This window comes from Gadus chalcogrammus, chromosome 23 (genome assembly GCF_026213295.1).
Source record: "Gadus chalcogrammus isolate NIFS_2021 chromosome 23, NIFS_Gcha_1.0, whole genome shotgun sequence".
Lineage (NCBI taxonomy): Eukaryota > Metazoa > Chordata > Actinopteri > Gadiformes > Gadidae > Gadus > Gadus chalcogrammus.
Genome location: NC_079434.1, coordinates 2483639 through 2504364, shown reverse-complemented (window position 1 = coordinate 2504364; position 20726 = coordinate 2483639). Strand labels below are relative to the sequence as shown.

The 20726-nt window shown below is 50.6% G+C and overlaps 1 protein-coding gene across 1 annotated transcript; it reads right to left on the bottom strand.

The window, feature by feature from the left end:
- Positions 1–5101: 5101 nt before the first annotated feature.
- On the bottom strand, positions 5102–20357 carry wasf3b (WASP family member 3b). The gene is made up of 9 exons (XM_056584710.1): positions 20211–20357; positions 14807–15004; positions 10061–10195; positions 9159–9312; positions 8660–8777; positions 7886–8067; positions 7119–7391; positions 6539–6858; positions 5102–5347 (listed from the first exon to the last, which is right to left on the bottom strand). The coding sequence occupies exons 2-9, from the start codon at positions 14937–14939 to the stop codon at positions 5190–5192; spliced, it is 1473 nt and encodes a 490-aa protein (XP_056440685.1). The 5' UTR covers positions 14940–15004; positions 20211–20357; the 3' UTR covers positions 5102–5189.
- Between the last annotated feature and the right edge of the window lie 369 nt (positions 20358–20726).

Here is a 20726-nt window from a genome sequence, read left to right as displayed (position 1 = left end):
CGGGAGGGAGCCGGCCACGCCCTTCTCCTATCAGAGGAGCTTTGTGCGGAAACAGCCGCTATCAGCCGCAGCCGCCGTAAACAGAATGTGAAGAGCAGCAATGCTTTTGTTAACAGGTGATTTTATTCACCTTCCAAATTGAATAGAGATTATTATTAGAGCATGCAACTCGGCGCCCTTGCGCGTAATTGTGCTCGACAGCAAAAAGATCAGCAAAGCCCGTGTGTGTGTGTGTGTGTGTGTGTGTGTGTGTGTGTGTGTGTGTGTGTGTGTGTGTGTGTGTGTGTGTGTGTGTGTGTGTGTGTGTGTGTGTGTGTGCGCGCGCAACGTGTTGGATGGAGAAGGAGGACGGGGAAGTGGAGGTGAAGGCGGGAGGGCTAGCTTTAGAGACGCAGGCATGTCCACAAAGGAGCCGCGTCTGGGCCGGGCCGTCTCGTCTCGCTGCTGCACTCTGGACGTGCTTCGAAAGCTAAACCAGCACGGAGGGCTAAAAATAGCCTCGTCTCTGATCCGCGCCCAGCGTCCTCCACACCGAGGAAGGAATCAAATCGCTCCCCGTTCTCTATGTCTCTTACCGCGTTTAATTTTTACTCTATCTCGAAAAATGAGTTGTGCGTTAATTTCAAAGCTCCGTGTATAACCCCCCGGACGATTTGAACCCCTCCACTGCTCCGCTGCAGCGGTGATCAGGGGATTTACAGCCGGGTCCTGAGTCTGACCGAGCTATGGGGGCTGCAGTCTGCGGGAAGAACGTCTAGCGGATGATTCGTCGCTAATCGGTCTGCACAAAGTCTGGTTCTGAATGTAATTCTGTTCATCGAATCAATAATGTTCAATTCCCCGCAAACATTGTCAGCCTGTACTGTGCAATTAATGTGCATGCTCGACTTCAATGTAATTTGCATGCACCAATCACAGGAGTTGAGTCGTTTCTGCTCCACTGTTAACATGCGCTGTAACGTGATTGGTCAAACGGGCTAAGAAAGATGAGAATTCATCATTTTTGTATGATTCGATACCGATACCGATCGTGTTGTAACTGGACCAAAAATCTTTTTAATCTCAGTCAGTACCTCACGTGTAACATGAAATGAGCTAAAATCCATCACAAGACGTGCCATACTCCGTCATGCCATGTTTTAGAGCCTGGGAGATGAACAGTTTGGTTCTTCCTGCTGGGAGCTGATTGGATCAGTGCGTTCTTCATCTCATCCACACACCCACTGGGCCACTGCCCAGCTGGGATCTCGGAGTGTCTCATCCACAGCATTGCGGTCCGAGTGATTTGTTAAAAACACACCATGTGGTTTTCACAAGAGCATCAAACAGACGGATCATGGAAAAGGGTTTCTACTATTCATCAATATCCTCATCAGCAATAACTCGCCCGGCCGCGTTGGTGATTTTATAGATTTGAAGCAATAGTGAGAGAGCAATAACATCCATGCCCTACATCACATCTCTTCCTGTCCTGTGTCTGGATGTCCGACCCCAGTATGAATGAGGGCTGACCCCCAGCCCCAGGCGGAGTGGGCCTTTCCTTCAGTTGGATCCTTACCACTTGGCACTCGGACTCGGACTACCATTTGGACTGGAAAGGGGAAATACATTAAACTGCCGCTCATTAACTCATTTGCCACCAATGCCACTGCCTCATTCAATGTGCAAACGGTTTCTGTGACCCACATTCTGGGCTGTCTTCATGTGTTATAACTGAATAGAATTGTGTAAACCTGTTTGTGAGCTAGTTTTCTGTTGCCTCTGCCTTTTGTGAGCATCCAAACACGTTTTTCTTGTTCATTCTTTCTGTGTGGTGTTAGACCGTGTGAACAGGAGCCTCTTGGTGTGTTCCTGCACGGGGGCACAGGTGCATGATGACATCCCGGGTGTGTGCATGTGTGTGCATGTGTGTCCGTGTGTTGGTTCAGCAGCTCATTAAATCGCCTTTCTCTCCGGAGAGGAACACAGCTCTGGCAACTTCCTGCTGACCCCTGACCTTTGGAGGTTAATGCTGCCAGTCTTCCTGTCCAATGATAAAAGTGGCCTGGTTCTGTGTGTGTGTGTGTGTGTGTGTGTGTGTGTGTGTGTGTGTGTGTGTGTGTGTGTGTGTGTGTGTGTGTGTGTGTGTGTGTGTCTGGGTGAAGAGGTGAGGAGAGCTGTCTGGGACATGGACTCTACACTGACTCCAGCGCTTCAAGCCAAAGTGAGCGGAGACGTCCGGTAGATGTGGAACCCCAGTCCTGGTTTATTTTTTGGGGCGGCTCTCTTCTCTCTTCTGTAGTAGAACTGGAACTGGTCTTCTCTGCTTTAAACCTCCCCACCCAGCAGGGTGTCTGCTCGATGGGACCTCTACTTCCGGCCCCTCAGATGAGGCCTCTCCATCGCCTCCCTCCACCCCCCACCCCCCACCCCGTGGTGTCTCAGTCCCCTCAGAGGAACCTCATGCTGTCCTCCAAATGGACAGTCCTCATCATACCCACTTCTTGAGGAGCCATTGGTTAAAAATAAATACTGCAACTGGGGAAATGTTTTGACCAAGCATTAGAAAGGCATTTTCTGAGAACTGGAATGTAGCCTGTGTGTGCACGTGTGTGTGTGTGTGTGTGTGTGTGTGTGTGTGTGTGTGTGTGTAAACTTGTGCAAGGTGTCAGCCTGATTGCTGTCATTAGTTAAAACTGGTACGACTGAGCTGTGAATCGTAACACCGTCCACCCTGTCCTTCCTCTGCCAGAGTAGTCTATTTTGTTATATTCATTGAAAAAGTTCTATTTTTTTCCACTTCCAAGTCTGACCTGAATTTATTTTGGATTCTGATGTTGTATTCTACGGCGCTGTAAAGCCTTTTCTGAATGTACAAGTTATCTGAAGAAAAAAAAGGACAAACCATGAGTCGTTTGTATGAGGAACCTCCTCCCCTCGACCAATGAGGTTCTTGTAAATAAGGCATGCTTCAGAGGCAACCCTCGCCAAACCTTGCATGGTGCTGAAGAGCCAGGGCAATGACTGGAATGGAAGTCAGGGGCTAACCCAATTCAGAATGACACTTCTCCTCGACCAATAGCGTGTGTACCACAGTTGTGTTGAGTACTGTTTTCCTTCCAAGTTGTCTGTGCGCTCTATATGCCAATGGTTCGCCATGGCAGATTTAAGGGACGATAGCGCTTCTAGACACTTGGATATTGAGGGGTGGGTGGGGCTTGGGGCGGGGTTGTAGCCTATGATAATATCAATCTCGCAACTGTGAAGGTTGCACCTCTCCATGGCCGCTGAGCTGACGATTACAAGGGCTTTGAATCCGAAAAAAAAAGGAACCATCCCGGACCATGATTGGTCCGCTGTGGCCCGACAGGCCCTGGCCCTGGGGAAGGAGGAGGCCCTCAGAGCAGAGAGGGAGGCCTGCTTCAATGGGACTCATTGCAGCCATCTTGTTTAAGGGGGGGGCAGGGGTTATTTTGATGGGTACCAATCTAGAGCTAAATATGAAACATTGAAGGGCCTGTGTGTGTGTGTGTGTGTGTGTGTGTGTGTGTGTGTGACGGGGGGGGTGGGCAGCATCTTGTGTAGACATTGCGTAGTTCTTCAATGTGAAATGCACTTTATTTATTTTGGGGGGGTTGGGGGGAGGGGTGCGAGAAGAAAAACGGCACAAAAATTTAAGTATCTGCAAAAAGGAAACATACAAATGATAATCAACATGCACTAACTGACATATTGTTAGACATTGTGTGGACGTGGTGTATATTTTTCCAAAGTGTTAGTCGTACTTTATATATTATATCTATATTGCTTTGGTTAGTTCACTCCACGGAGAGACCTTGTTAATTTTTGTATTAAAAGAATGTGCTGTGCATAACAACCGTCCACTGCCTCTGTCTGTCTGTCTGTCCCTTCTCCTTCTGGCTCATTGCCCCCTTTTTGCACTCCCCTGTTTCCCTGACAACGGGGCTTCTTAGCTGTACCGTCCCCATGGAGACGACAGAAGAAAAAAAAATTCTGTACAAGTCATCTCTATGACGACAGTGGAACAGCGATGAGAAAGAAAGAAAAGAGACGCCGGCCATTTTCCTTCACCGTTTCAACTCCATCTTTATTTTAGTAGTTCCAGGTCGGAGGTCACAGACTCATACACTTGGAGCACATACACAGGAAACCACTCCCTCTCCCCTGCTCATAACCCCGCCCCCACGCAGACCAACGCAGACCCCTCAGAGACTGATCCCGGATCAGTAGGACGCCTCTCCCTCCCCCCACCTCCTCCACAGCCCCTCCGTCTCTCCCTCCCCCCACCTCCTCCCCAGCCCCGCCGTCTCTCCCCCCCCCCCCCCCCCAAACCCTGAACCATTACCTTCCCCCCGCTGTCTCTCCCCCCCCCCATCCTGACCCATTTCCTCCCCCCCATGCCCCCCCCCCACCCTGACCCATTACCTCACCCCAGCGACCATCAAAGTACGCATTCCATTTGAACTTCCAGTCGCCTGTAATCTAAAATATTAAACACGTGTCTCATGATCAATGCATGAGCACGCACAATGTAGAAATGTTAAAAACATGAAAAGAGCGCAAGAGATAGAGAACAAGGCCTGGGGGGGGGGGGGGGGGGGCGAAGAGAGAGAGAGAGACAGAGACAGAGACAGAGACAGAGACAGAGAAGTGGCGGTAGAACAGCTACAGTGGTCAGCTTGAGAGCGTAATGATCTATTTATATGTTCTATCCACTCTTAAGCCTAACTAGTGCTACGATGAGGACCCCCCCCATGCACGGCACATGGAATGTGTGGGGGTTGTGTTATACTAAGGTAGGGCAGAACATCCACTGGAGAATACAAGGTGTACAGGAGTCAGGTTAACTTATTGTTAGATATTTAGCATCACAGTATAAGAACCTAATATTAAGTATGAGTCTCTTCTTCTTCGTAGCTTGGAAACACCCCGTCCAGCTCGCTGTGTTAGCTTATACTGTGTTACATGTGCTTAGGTGCTAGCTATTAGCGTGTGTGTGTCAGGGGCTATGCAAATACACGTGAGATAGGGATTAGCCACACAAGTGTGTGTGTGTGTGTGTGTGTGTGTGTGTGTGTGTGTGTGTGTGTGTGTGTGTGTGTGTGTGTGTGTGTGTGTGTGTGTGTGTGTGTGTGTGTGTGTGTGTGTGTGTGTGTGTGTGTGTGTGTGTGTGTGTGTGTGTGTGTGTCCTAGTCGGACCAGTCGTTGTCCTCCAGCTCCGAGTCGTCCTCTGAGTCGCTGTACTCCACGGCGATGCGGCGCGACAGGATGGTGGCCACGTCGTTCCCCACCGGCTCGCGCTTGGCCTGCTGCTCCTGCTGCTCCTGGACCTTCTTCAGCTGGATGCCTGCAAGGACACACCGCGTTACTGCACCTCCTCCAGCACCACCTCCTCGTTACTGCACCTCCACCACCTCCTCGTTACTGCACCTCCACCAGCACCACCTCCTCGTTACTGCACCTCCAACACCTCCATCAGCCCCCCCACCACCACTACCTCCATCAGCCCCACCACAACAAGCCCCACCACCACCACAAACCTCCTTGTTGCTGCACCCCCACCACCTCCACTCCCACCTCATCCACAATCACCACCTCCTCGTTACTCGACCTCCACCACCACCACCACCACCACAACTTCCACCACCACCTCCTCATTACTACCCCACCACCACCACCACCATCAGCCCCACCACCTCCACCACAACCACCACCTCCTCGTTACTCGACCTCCACCACCACCACCACAACTTCCACCACCACCTCCTCATTACTACCCCACCACCACCACCACCATCAGCCCCACCACCTCCACCAGAACCACCACCTCCTCGTTACTCAACCTCCACCCCACCCTAAGCAACACCACCACCTCCTTGTTACTCCACCCTCACCACCAACACCACCAGCAACACCACCACCTCCTCGTACTTCTCCACCACCACCACAACCACCACCACGATCAGCAGGACCACCACCATCACCACCATTACCACCACCACCAACACCGCCATCACCACCTCCATCAGCACCACCTCCACAACCAGCACCACCACCACCACCACAACTAAGATGCCTTAGGCTGGCTCAGACGGGTTCAGACTGGGTGGGTTCTTTCTTTCAAGCCGTGCTCATGGCAACTATAATATATTCATTATTCACCCTTTCATCCAACGCATCTGATGGTGATATTTATAGACACATGCCATTCAGGTGCAGGTAGGGGGGAGGCATCTTGCTCAAGGATTTGGTAGACAAACCAGCAACCTCCGACATGTTTATATTGAGTTCACAGTAAGTCGCTTTGGATAAAAGTAATTTTTGGTTATAAGACTACTTTAAAGCAGTCAAATACATCAATGATTTGATCAAATGTGTGAGACTTTTTTCCTATTGGATACATAATGACAATATGCACACACACACACACACACACACACACACACACACACACACACACACACACACACACACACACACACACACACACACACACACACACACACACACACACACACACACACACACACACTCTTACCCATGCGGATGGCGGCCAGCAGGTCGCTGCGGGCGTCAGTCACTGGCTCAGCCTCGCTGGCGGCGGCTGCGGCGGCCATCTTGGGGGTGATGTGGAAGTGGGAGGAGACCCCGGGGGGTAGAGGCGGAGGAGGGGGGCCGGGTGGAGGCGGTGCCCCCATGGATCCTGAGCCGAGTGGGGGAGGAGAGCCGTAGCCCCCACTCATCCCCCCCGGGGGGGAGAGCGGACCCCCGGGGGGCGATGCAAACGCTGTCTGGGCCGAGGGGATGAGAGGGGCGGGGGCCGGGGGAGGGGGCCCGGTGTTGGCATAGCCGTCCATCCTGTGGAGGACAGGAGGACAGGGCTCAGACGGGACATGTGGGAATCACACGACAGGCAGAGGAACTATCAACCAAAGAACATGCTTTAAACTCAATAAAGCTATGAGGGTGACTTGTGGTAGTTCTACATCCAGACCACTAGGGGGCAGCAGAGGGACATAATTAAAGAGACAGCCACATCTGAATCCATTGAATGAGCCGTTAGACAGGGTTCATTTTCAATTGAACACATTGTTTGTATTTAACTTAAATTTCCGTACCCGTACTCCGTTGGGGGGAGGGACATCGGGCCCCCATTCATGGCTTCCGCGGGTGGGGGAAGGGGCGGGGCTTGAGGGTGATGGTGGGGCCGCCCCAGTGTCCCTCCCTGGTAGGCCATGCCCCTGGCCCGGTAGTCATGGTCCCCACCTAGAGGGGCGTGGCCCGCGGCCATCTGGGCCGCCAGGAGGCTGGGGGGCGGGCCCGAGTAGGTGTGGGCGTGGGCCGCGTGGTTCATGGCGTTGGGGTACAGGAAGGGCTCCCCGCCGAGGGCCCTGGGGGACACAGGGGACCGGTAAGACCCAGGACGTCTGAGAGGCGTAGGCCCAATCCCAGTTCTACCCCTTACCCCTTCCCCTTACCCCTCCCCCTTGTTTTGAAGGGGTAAGGGGAAGAAGTAAGGAGAAGGGGTAAGGGGTAAGGGGGAAGGGGGAAGGGGAAGAAGTAAGGGGAAGGGGTAAGGGGGAAGGGGGAAGGGGGAAGGGGTAGAAATGGGATTGGGCCTTAGAGGGGCTGTCGACAGGGGAGGGTATACACTGAGGGCCCCACAACCTGTCTCATTCTGGAAGAAAATCTTTGAGTTTAGCTTTGTTCGTATCGGGTAGTCCATAAATCTGGGATAAATCATAGATTTTTGCATGGTCATTTTAAGTAGTGATTTATGAATTGTACTTCTTGCGTTTGTGTCATTTCCCTTGTACAGCACTGCCAGAAAAATACCTTCATAAATAAGGTTTGTGCGTCCTTGTGTGGCCGTGGGTGCACTGACCTGTTCTCTGGGGACATGGACCCCTCGGAGGACGTCCCGCGGTCCCTGTGGATGGTGTGCCGGTGGTCCGGCCGCAGCTCTTTGTCCAGGGCCATCATGTTCCACTCCTGCCGGCGGTTGCGGGCCTTGCGGACCTTCTTCACCTCGCGCTGCAGCGTGCCGTCCACACAGCGCCGCTGCTCCTGCTCACCACCAGGGGGAGACAGCTGGGCGCTCAGCGTTGGATGGGCGGGCGCGAGATAGCATGATAGCTTCACACTCTCACACTCAAAAGTAGAACTTAGCATTGTGTAGCGTCTAATCCAAACTATCTTTGTTGTGCGCGGGGAATGGGGTAACCTGGTGATTGTTAGTGCTTTTTTTATTTTGATTTTAGACCATTCATTTTTGACCAATCAGGGCGTCTCTTCCAGGATTGGTTCAGGGAATCAATCTTTTCTGCCGATCAAAGGTGCTTGAATGCAACACACACACACATTCTAAAGGCGAGAACCTTAAGGAGGGAGGGATCGGGGGGGGGGGGGGGGGTCGTTGTTTATATATATATTCTGATTGGAGCTAGGGTCTGAGTGGAGCTAGGGTCTGAGTGGAGCTAGGGTCTGAGTGGAGCTAGGGTCTGAGAGTGGAGCTAGGGTCTGAGAGTGGAGCTAGGGTCTGAGTGGAGCTAGGGTCTGAGTGGAGCTAGGGTCTGAGTGGAGCTAGGGTCTGAGAGTGGAGCTAGGGTCTGAGTGGAGCTAGGGTCTGAGTGGAGCTAGAGTCTGAGTGAGGCCGTACCTTCTGCTTGCGCTTCTCCTTCCTCTTGTCCTCCGTGTCCTGCAGCATGGTCTCCTTCCACAGGTGGAAGAAGTACGACGGGTCCGTGTAGAACTTCAGACCCTCCTTGTTGTCGTCCCTGCACACACACACACACACACACACACGGTTTACATTTAAAAGCCACAAAGACAGCAGGACCTCTCTATCTGTAAGGCATGTCCCGCCCCCTGACAGTGGTACTTCCTGGAGGAGGAACCGAGGAAGGGTCTGGGACCGAGGAAGAGGAGCTGGATCGAAGAATGTAGTATTGTAAGTATTATATATATATATACTTAGGAAAGGGATATTGTGACATCATAGAGTGTGTGTGTGTGTGTGTGTGTGTGTGTGTGTGTGTGTGTGTGTGTGTGTGTGTGTGTGTGTGTGTGTGTGTGTGTGTGTGTGTGTGTGTGTGTGTGTGTGTGTGTGTGTGTGTGTGTGTGTGTGTGTGTGTGTGTTATCTCCACAGGAAGCGCACCGGTAGGAGGACAGGATGTTGAGGGGCGGCGGCTCGTCGCTCAGGTTGTACATCTCCACCACTGGGTTTGGCACGCTGCTCTTGGACACCACCTGCTGGTCCTGGGTGGTGGAGCTCTTAAAGGCCTTCCTCATGTTGATGTCCTGCAGAGACACTGACAGACACACAGACAGAGGGGGAGGGTGAGCAGGGCCCACTGGGGGACAGACAGACAGAGGAGGAGGAGGAGCAGGGACACTGTTGGACAGACAGACAGACAGACAGACAGACAGACAGACAGAGGAGGAGACAGAGGAGGAGGAGCAGGGACACTGTGGGACAGACAGACAGACAGAGGAGGAGACAGAGGAGGAGGAGGAGGAGCAGGGACACTGTGGGACAGACAGACAGACAGACAGACAGACAGACAGACAGACAGACAGACAGACAGACAGACAGACAGACAGACAGACAGACAGACAGACAGACAGACAGACAGACAGACAGACAGACAGACAGACAGAGGAGGAGACAGAGGAGGAGGAGGAGGAGCAGGGACACTGTGGGACAGACAGACAGACAGAGGAGGAGACAGAGGAGGAGGAGGAGGAGCAGGGACACTGTGGGACAGACAGACAGACAGACAGAGGAGGAGACAGAGGAGGAGGAGGAGGAGGAGGAGGAACAGGGACACTGATGGACAGATAACCGGACTGAGAGACAGACAGAGGAACGAGAGCCCGACCAACAGACAGAAATACACATCTCTCAACTCCATCGTCTGTGTTCTTGTGTGTTCCTTGTTCTAGTAGGTGTGTTTACATTCGTGTGTGAGAAAAGAGTCCTGAATGCTCTTAGAATCATGCTCTACTGAGTGGAGACTCCGACCTGCTTCCTATATTGGAGTTGACCTCCGACCTCACCTTCCTCCACGGTGGAGTCCAGCTGCGTCACCTTGACGGCCAGGCGGTCGATGCGGTCCTGCAGGGAGCTGGCTCGCACGTAGAAGGTGTTGGCCTCGTTGAAGAGCTCCCCGAAGATGTCCTCCGCATGCTTACCTGGAGGAGGAGGAGAGGAGAGGGGAGGGGGGGGAGGAGAGGAGAGGGGAGGGGGGGGAGGAGAGGAGAGGGGGAGGAGGAGAGGAGAGGGGAGGAGGAGGAGGAGAGGAGAGGGGAGGAGGAGAGGGGGAGGAGGAGGAGGAGAGGAGGAGGAGGGGAGGAGGAGGAGGAGGAGGAGGAGAGGGGGAGTAGGAGGAGGAGGAGAGGGGGAGGGGGAGGAGGAGGAGATGGGGAGGAGACATTTGTATGAAGATTGTTCATCAGCCTGGAGACTTGGCTGAGGTCGCCACAGATACGGGGGTCAGTCATCAGAAGGTTGTGTAACGTGACACGCGACCGGGAGGCCGTTCTTACAGGAAATGTGCGCGTGTGCATTTGGACACCAACACCGTATTTCATCGATACGTGAATCGGAGCTGAACCTCTCTCTCTCTCCCGCTCAGCATCCAACATATCCAAACTCATTTAATGAGTTCTTCACCGATGACAACCTTGAGGGCTAATGGTCGGTTGGAACACTGGGACAATCTCCAGGTGACTGGGAAACAGAAACCCCTCCCATTGTGGGCAGCTGATGAAAGAATGATGCTTCAGCATAGAAACCTCACGCTTTGACAATTGACATTAGATAAACAAGATGCTGGACCTCAGTATGATGAGCTATGGCTATACTTATATTTATATATTTATACTTCTTAAGCAAATCTCTAGGGGGGTTTGCCCCAGCCCAGCAGGAAGCATAGGTTAGCAGAACGGGGATGTTTACCATGTCCACTCAACCAGGACTTTAACGAGAGGTTATCCTGTGAGAAAAGGGTGTGTGAGAAGAGGGCAGGATAACTGAAGCCACTATGAAGGACCAGACACACGTTATTTTTGTCCCTCATGAGGAAATGGATATCTGGCGGGGAGGGGGACGGGGAGAGACGCTTCCGGAGCCTGGATGTAAACAGCACCACGCCACTTTCTACAGTCGGGGAACGCAGAGGAAACGGTACTCAGGGAAACCATCAGGAGAGAGAGGAGGAAACTATGGGAACGGCTGAATATAGATACATAAACGATATAAACTATACATTAGATATAGGTCTAGAATCTATATCGACTATAGATCTATAAACGATATCACCTATATATTATAGATAGGTCTATAATCTATATGGAATATAGATGCTTAGACTATATCAACTATATATTATATATAGGTCTATAATCTATATGGAATATAGATGCTTAAACTATATATTATATATATATGTCTATAATCTATATTGAATATAGATCTATAAGCTACATCACCTATATGTTATATATAGATCTATAATCTATATTGATCAGAGCGGATCGGCTACTTGTCCCTAAACAGAGGACACACACACACACAGATACGCACTGACCTCCGGGACCCAAAACTAAGTCTCTGAGCAGGTACAGACTCAGCCATGTGATCTGGCTCCCAAGAGAAGACCGTACACCGACCGAACACAAAACCATCGGAAACCTGTCATACCAAGACAGTCTGTCTGGAACACACACTTCCCAAGGATTACAAAGACACTCGCGATCTTTGACTCAAAGTATAGATTCCTCCCACTGGACTCTGTAACCAGGACCGTGTTGTAATCCTCACACTGCACCTTTTATGCTGTCAAACTTGACTTTTCTAAATCTATATTTAGTATTCACTATTTGAATGTTCTTATGTGTAGTATTCATTTTTCTACTTTTTGAGTTGTTTATATATATTGTATTTGACTTTTAATATTTTACTTAATTCATATTAAGTCAAATAAATAAATAAAAACATTTGTGTCTAATGTCAATCAAGCATATTTTTTTTTGGAAAGAGAAATTGAAAGAGAAAGAGAAGAGAGACAGTCACAAAGAGTCAGAGAGAGAGAGTCAGAGGGAGAGAGAGAGATATTCAGAGAGAGAGAGATTCAGAGAGTCAGAGAGTGAGAGAGAGAGACACACACACACACAGACAGAGAGGGGTAGAGAGAGAGCGCGACAGAGAGAGAGCGCGACAGAGAGAGAGCGCGACAGAGAGAGAGAGAGAGAGAGAGAGAGAGAGAGAGAGAGAGAGAGAGAGAGAGAGAGAGAGAGAGAGAGAGAGAGACGCAAAACAAACACAGGAAAACAGACAGAGAGAGACAGGGAAAGAGTGTCAGAAGGGAAGACACAAAGAGACAGAGATGGGGGAGGATGTGAACGTGTGTGTGTGTGTGTGTGTGTGTGTGTGTGTGTGTGTGTGTGTGTGTGTGTGTGTGTGTGTGTGTGTGTGTGTGTGTGTGTGTGTGTGTGTGTGTGTGTGTGTGTGTGTGTAAAAAACACATTGATATTGGTATGTATGTATGTGCACATGTGTGTGTCAGTGCAGAAGGCTAAGTGAGTGTGGCTGAGATGGGAACGAAAGAGAAAGAAAAAAAGAGAGGGAGAGATATCCTGGGGAGACTCAGTGGGAGCCATGGGAGGAATTGAAGACGTACTCTCGTGTCCTGGCCGCCATGTTCTCCTGACACTGCTCTATGCCCACCGCACGCGGCTTGACCCCGCCACAGTAACCATGACAACGCCCAGATCAATCGCTGCCGCTATGGGATTAATGACCGCGACAGAAGAGCCTCCACACACACAGGAAGAGCCTCAATACACACATGAAGAGCCTCCACATACACATTAAGACCTCCACACACACACACACACACACACACACACACACACACATACATAAAGACCTCCACATACACACACAACATACACACACCCACAAACACCTCCACATATACACATGAAGACCTCCACATACACACATGAAGTCCTCACCATGCACCTGAAGACCTCCACACACACATGAAGACATCCACACACACACACACACACACACACACACACACACACACACACACACACACACACACACACACACACACACACACACACACACACACACACACACACACACACACACACACACAGTAGCGAAGGAAGTGGTGGTAATGTGTCTGTTAGAGTGGCAGCCTGGAGGCCGAGCAGAGTGCAGCATCTCGTCATGTCCCTTAGGGCCTCTTACCAAGACCCTGTGTGTCTCAGAGAGCTTCTGTGTCCCCTCCGTGTTTGTGTGTGTGATGTGATTGTGTGTCTGACGTGAGGGTTGGTAGGCATTAGACGGTACTAGTATTTTAGTGTGTTTGTTTGTTTGAATGCCAGTAAGTATTAATGTGCGGATATGAGTTTGCAATTGTGGAAAGTTATGAGTTGCTGTTATTGTATGTGAGTAATGTGTGTGTGTCTGTGTGTAACTAACTGTGTTTATGTGTAACAGTGTGTGTGCTGGTGTATCTGCATGCAAAAACCTATGTAACAGTGTGTGTATGTATATGTAACAGTGTGTGTGCTGGTGTATCTGCATGCAAAAACATATGTAACAGTGTGTGTATGTATATGTAACTGTGTGTGTGTGTGTGTGTGTGTGTGTGTGTGTGTGTGTGTGTGTGTGTGTGTGTGTGTGTGTGTGTGTGTGTGTGTGTGTGTGTGTGTGTGTGTGTGTGTGTGTGTGTGTGTGTGTGTGTGTGTGTGTGTACCAGGGTGTGTATGAGCCAGTGTACCAGGGTGTGTGTGTGTGTGTGTGTACCAAGGTATGTATGTACCAGGGTGTGTATGAGCCAGTGTACCAGGGTGTGTGTGTGAACATGGTATGCATGTGCCAGTGTACCAGGGTGTGTTTATGTGTGTGTGTACCAGGGTATGTATGTGCCAGTGTACCAGGGTGTGTTTGTGTGTGTGTGTACCAGGGTATGTATGTGCCAGTGTACCAGGGTATGTATGTGCCAGTGTACCAGGGTGTGTTTGTGTGTGTGTGTACCATGGTATGTATGTGCCAGTGTACCAGGGTGTGTGTGTGTGTGTTAGGGGTACAACGGATCACAAAACTCACGGATCAGATCGTGTCGCGGTTTTTGAGTCACGGATCGGATAATTTCGGATCAACAACAACAATAAAAGATAACAAGACAAATGTGACTTTGCTTTGTGATGTTATGATAATGATAATGTTGCTTTTTTGGATTTATCTCAACATTAACAGTAAATATATTTTTTATTATTTTAAATCAAATACTTAGTGCAATCTGAGGCATTATTCTCTTCTTAAGATGGATAGTAAATATCTAAAAAACATTATAAAAAAAAAAATCAAAAAAAAAGATCACGTTCGTTCCGAACCATGAGGGTTGATCCGTACGGATCACGGATCATCCGTGATCAGTTGCACCACTAGTGTGTGTGTGTACCAGGGTGTTGTTTGTGTGTGTACAAGAGTGTGTGTTTGTGTGTGTGTGTTCACCTGGGTGTGTAAGTGTACCAAGGTGTGTGCGTGTGTGTGTGTGTACGTGTTCCAGGGTGTGTGTTTGTGCACAAGGGTGTGTGTGTGCATGTTCGTTTACAAGTGTGTGTGTGTGTCCTGTGCCCAAGGGTGTGTGTGTGTGTGCATGTTCGTTTACCAGTGTGTGTGTGTGTGTGTGTGTGTGTGTGTGTGTGTGTGTGTGTGTGTGTGTGTGTGTGTGTGTGTGTGTGTGTGTGTGTGTGTGTGTGTGTGTGTGTGTGTCTTACTGAGACTGCTGAGCTGGCGGATGATGGCGGACAGCGTGTTGTTCATCACACACTCCAGCTCGCTGCCGATGCCGTCGGGCAGCTCCCCGCGGCAGAGGTGCCGCGGCTCGATGTTCCTCTTCACCAGCGGCATGCTGCCGAGCCACACACGCCTGCACACGACTACACACACAGGACCACGCACACGCCTGGCTCCGTCTGCAGCGGGAAACACAGGGGCAGAGGGGGCTTAGTCATCCTGTTACAGGGGGATCGATGGAACCGACCCGGCCCTGCCAGCCCCCTGGGCCGGGGGGGCAGGTCAGAGAGAAGGGTCCTGCCGCACGGCGCCTGGTAGCGTCACATCCCCGCTCCCCCCCTGGGTTCAGTACCCCCAGGCTGCCGGGGGGACTCCAGCCAGGCACTAAAAAGTGGGCCTTTGTACATACGCTGTAAAGAGCCGTCTGGTGCATCCTGGGGCCCGTGGCAGGATATACTCCTCACACACACACACACACACACACACACACACACACACACACACACACACACACACACACACACACACACACACACACACACACACACACACACACACACACACACACACACACACCACTCCTCAGCAGTCTGTCCACACAGGGGGGGCTCTCTCTGAAGTCACACACTTTACAACGCTGGGGCCAACCTTTGACTCTCGGCAGACCGCTAGATTGTCATCAAGACCTTCCACGGACCACCTCATATGCAAACGGTTAAAAAGAGATAAATACACACGCGGTGGCTGAGTAGAGAGGGCCCGAGCCCTTTCACACACAAGTACTGCTGCAGGAAGGCCGGTGGGAACAGTTGGGAGGGGAGGGGGGGGGGGAGTAAGCAACACTGCTTATATGCTCCCAGTGTGTTCATCCAGCAAACACAAACAATACCCAATATCAATGGAACTCATCACAATGGAACACATGATGGATTCAACAATCTGTGTTTGAAGGAATACCAAGGGATACGACTATTTTTGCTGAACAATGTTGATAATGTAACTATATTCTAAGATCTATATTATGAGTTGTATTGTCCTTGGGGGGAGCAGGGATAGGGCAGGGCCAGAACATGTGACTGAAGCCTTTGAGGCTGTTACCGTGACTCTATACTGCGGGGCCCAGTAACCCAGGAGGTAGGATGGGTTTTCTAGGTTTCTTCTCCGGCTTCTCCTAGCTGAGGTTTGGGGCACTTCAGCCCAGCCGCCCCCAACGAGCTGGCTGTTGCCTGGCATGGTTGACCCCAATGCTGATGTTCGGACGAATACTTTGGGATGCCACAGGCCGGAAAGGTGCAACATAAATCTACTCCCTTTCCCATTTACACTAAAGGACCTGACTCTATGTGTGCTTGAGGTCCAGGGTACAGGAGTCCAGGGGTCCGGCTGGCAGAAGAGTGCAGAAACGTGGGAGATTAAGAAGCTATTAGGACATGGCCGGCCAGCTAAGCCTAGGCCTGGTGGCTTTCACTGGACCAGCTGGCTCCACAGGCTCCTAGATGTGGGGGAGAGCAGGGTGAGGGGAGACCAGCCTTCACACAGCAGATGGGGTTCTGCTTGGAAAAGCCAACAGAATCAAGGAGAACATGCACAGATGAGATGCACGCATATACTGTTATATATTATATACAGGTATTGGGCTAGGTGGTGTTCGAAAGGGGAGCTTTCCACTTTGAATCTTTACCTCTGTTTAACAAAGGTTCTCTGCCCTGTGAAGAAAGGTTTTTTGTCTGGTGAAAATTCAATGAATTTGAATCTAGAAACCTCCACATCACACCCACCTAAAGCGTGGTCTTTCTAAAACGAGACATCCTGTTTGGTACCAGAAGTCCTCGTCCAGTAAAACATTGAGTAAACATCGTGTGGAAGACAATACGTCTGGATGATCTGGACCACTGAACCCCTTTCACTTCCTAACTAATGAGAAAACCTGATTTCCTCAGAGAAGAATCCTCATCTTATCGGAGCCTCTTCCTACTTCCTGTTATGTGGTCCCCACCCCCCCGCTTCCTGCTCCTCCAGAGTCACAGCTCTGCTTCCTCTGCACACACGGGTCACAACAATTCACACAACACACACCCTAACCCTAACACCGCCACCGTGTCCAAAAGGAGCTGCTGCATGGACACCGTTCAGAACCACACACACACACACACACACACACACACACACACACACACACACACACACACACACACACACACACACACACACACACACACACACACACACACACACACACACACACACACACCAGCGTTCATCAGTGTGGACCCCGTGTGGACCGTCAGTGTTCTCCAGGCCTACTAATGGCTGTAGGTTAAGCCGTACACAAGCCTGCTCCACCAGGGGCCCTACTGAGGGGCCACCAGGGGCCCATCTCAGGAGCCGCAAGGGCGCTCCAGCAACAGTCCTTAAGGGACCCCTCACAGACACACACACAGGCACCAACATATGCCCAAACACACATGTATGTGCACATGCAAACAGACACTCATGCGTACACACTTACACATACACACACAGACACACCAACCAACACACATGAATGAACACACCAGCAAACACACACACACACACACACACACACACACACACACACACACACACACACACACACACACACACACACACACACACACACACACACACACACACACACACACACACACTCTCTCTCTCTCACATGGACACACACACACCTACATGCCGCCAATGCAAATGGACCCAGAAAAGGGGGTGACCTCATGAGTGTCTGGTTTAAAGGTCTTTCCAGACCCTAACAGAATGACCAGGCGGGATGTGTGGACGTGTTTGCTAGCGCAGGATGGAACTAGGTGACGGGTTCTGTCCTGCTCTCTCCCTGACTAGCATGACAATGACATCAGTGATGCACGATAATGAGCGGCCGGGGGCATGGGGGGCTGTTTGTGAGAAACAGGAGGGGCCGGGGCCGGGGCCAGAGAGAGAGAGAGAAAGTGATTGAGGGAGGGGTGTGTGTGTGTGTGTGTGTGTGTGTGTGTGTGTGTGTGTGTGTGTGTGTGTGTGTGTGTGTGTGTGTGTGTGTGTGTGTGTGTGTGTGTGTGTGTGTGTGTGTGTGTGTGTGTGTGTGTGTGTGTGTGTGTGTGTGTGTGTGTGTGTGTGTGTGTGGGGATGAGGGGGCCGCCGGGGGTATCCATTGAAAGGTTCCCGGGACAAAGGAGCCCCGTTTGCACGGCAACAGAGCGAGTGCTCCAATGCATGCATCCACACACACACACACACAATCACAGACACACATGCACGCACACACACACGCACACAAACACCCTGACCTCCCCGTACTCTTTCCAGAATCAGGGAACACTCCCCGCCATGAGAGACGGAGACAGAGACAGAGACAGAGAGAGAGAGTTGCCCTAGTCATTCTATGACTTAGTCCAGGCAGTTTGTTTGATGAACTCAACCCTTTCCCAACCACTACACATGACCTAATTTAAGGCTTCCTTGACGATGACTTTATACAAAACCCTATTTTGTGCCGTTCTTCTTTGTCATGTTGTATCTCACATTGGGACCTAAAGACAGGTAAGGATGCATTAAGTTGGTTAAAGATAAATGCTAAATGTACGCCACCGTTGTGCTGATTTTGCTGTGCTTCCTCTTATAGAGACGGGTGTTCACCACCAACACATTGTAACTGAGCTGGCTCTTCCCCACAACATTCAACATTCAGAGGGCTTCTACGCAATGGAAAACGGACACAAGCATGGCCCCAGCAACCTGCCTCCCTCTCTCCTCCATCCTCTCCTCTGTCACAACCATGTGTTTCCACACATACAGGGCTACACTAGCCCTCTCACTCAAACACACACACCATTCCATCTCCATCACTCACACACCTTCTAAACACACACAAACACACACACACAAAAACACACGTATGCGTGCACACACACACACACACCTGGTGGCCTCTCTCCCATTAGCAGCCTATAAGCAGTCATAGCAGCAGGTCAGATGTCCTTTGAACTTCCGCGAGAAGACATCCTGGCAACAACTACACACACACACACACATACATACGCACACACTCGCTCACACACACACACACACACACACACAAACACACACACACACACACACACAAGATGTCTTTTTAGTACGGATGTGGGAACCCCATTAAGGTCGGACAGGGGAGCCATGATTAATTTATGTGCCCAGGCCACGCCCACATGCGTTTGTGTTCTGCTTTGCTATGGCTCTATTGTAAATAATGCAACGCCAGATTACGTCAGGTTACACTGTCCTAAATATGACGTAAAGAAATACTCTGAATGTGACAATGCACCAAGGCGCCTCAGTGGCACTATGCAGAGGTAGGCCTAGCATCTCTGGGTGGTGACCAGAAACCTGGAGTCGCCTTAGAAAGGTCTTGGTTCTGTTATTCAAGAATTGGCCATGAGTAGGCAAGAATTATGGAATTATCATACTATCCCGAAAAAATATTTACCTGCATTAAGGTAAATTAAATGCCTCATAATCAAGAATCTATAGAATATTGTCAACTGTTCACAATTGCAATTACAATTCATAATTGTAATTGGACTTCTGTGCATTTTTCTAGAATAAATTAAAACCCTTCGCTCAATTTCTACAAACCAAACTAGAAGCAGGCGGAGACGCAGGCACACATCCAATACACATGCACTGCCTAACACACGCACACACACAGTGTACACAAACCAAACACACACACAGAACACAAACCAAACACACACACACACACACACACACACACACAGATTACACAAAGCAAAGACGCACACACACTGAACACAAACCAAACACACACACGCACACACACACACGTACACACACAAACACACAACACAAACCCAACACACAGACAGCCGTGAACCGATGGAGCGATCCATCAACCTTCCGCACCGTCGCTTCTACTCACTGATGCTGTGACCCACATTTGTTTATCAATCTCTGTTCCCACATCTCTATTAAATCACGGTCATCCCACTGACGATAGGAGCAGACACATGACCCGTTCATCCACACACCGTCTGCACAGCCCACATGTATGCTGCTATATTGCCAACCATATAGTGCTGAAGGGCAAAAGTTGCACATTATAGCTCAGAGTGGTCAGTACGTGGTGGGCTATAGGCTACTGATCCACCTCCATGTACTATCCTCGGCCGGGGGGTCGGACCCGGGGGAGTCGGACCCTGGTGCGGGGACCACTCGGTAGCTAGCTTGTGCTTTGCGGTCGACCCACAGTGTGGTGATTTCAATAAATAAAACAAAATAGATAATGATACAAATTTGAAATAATGAATGAAATTAAACATGCGCGTTATTTTCTTAAGGTAAAAAGTATTGTTTTCCCCTCACCGGCACTTCAGATATCAGGAGAATCCAGCTGGTCCGCATGTCCCGTTAGTCCATCCTGTCGACCCCCGCAGACTGGCCACTCACAACGACCCAGGGGGGGCGGGACCCGTCCCCCGCATCCACCAATGACGTCTCCGCATAAGGGATTTAACAAGTGATGGTCGCGCTCACTGACCAATGACGGTGCAGGTACTGCCTGAGTGGCGGCCACAGGAGGGGGGTTCTCCTCATCCCTCCACCGCGGTGTTAAGAATGGGCAGGGCGGGGTGATTCTGGGTGTGCTGCTGAAGAAGAGCTTATGGGGTTTACGCAACCGAGCGCTGCCCATTCACGACTTGCATTTGGAGCTTAAAAGTAAAACGCTGTGAGGAGGACGGAGGATTTGGCAAACGTTTTGCCTGCATCAATTGGCACGAAGGGGTATCTGATATGTAAAGACGAAATTGAAATCGCCGTCTCCATACTCAACTAGAAGTCAGCCAATAGGCTTCAGTGAGAAACAGAACGCCATCCTTC

Coding starts and splice junctions, on each gene's coding strand:
- wasf3b (XM_056584710.1), bottom strand. CDS start 14,939: ATGCCGCTGGTGAAGAGGAACATCGAGCCGCGGCACCTCTGCCGCGGG. Junction 10,196..14,806: donor CCGCCAGCTCAGCAGTCTCA/GTAAGACACACA, acceptor CTCCTCCTCCAG/GTAAGCATGCGGAGGACATC. Junction 5,348..6,538: donor GCTGGCCGCCATCCGCATGG/GTAAGAGTGTGT, acceptor GTGTCCTTGCAG/GCATCCAGCTGAAGAAGGTC.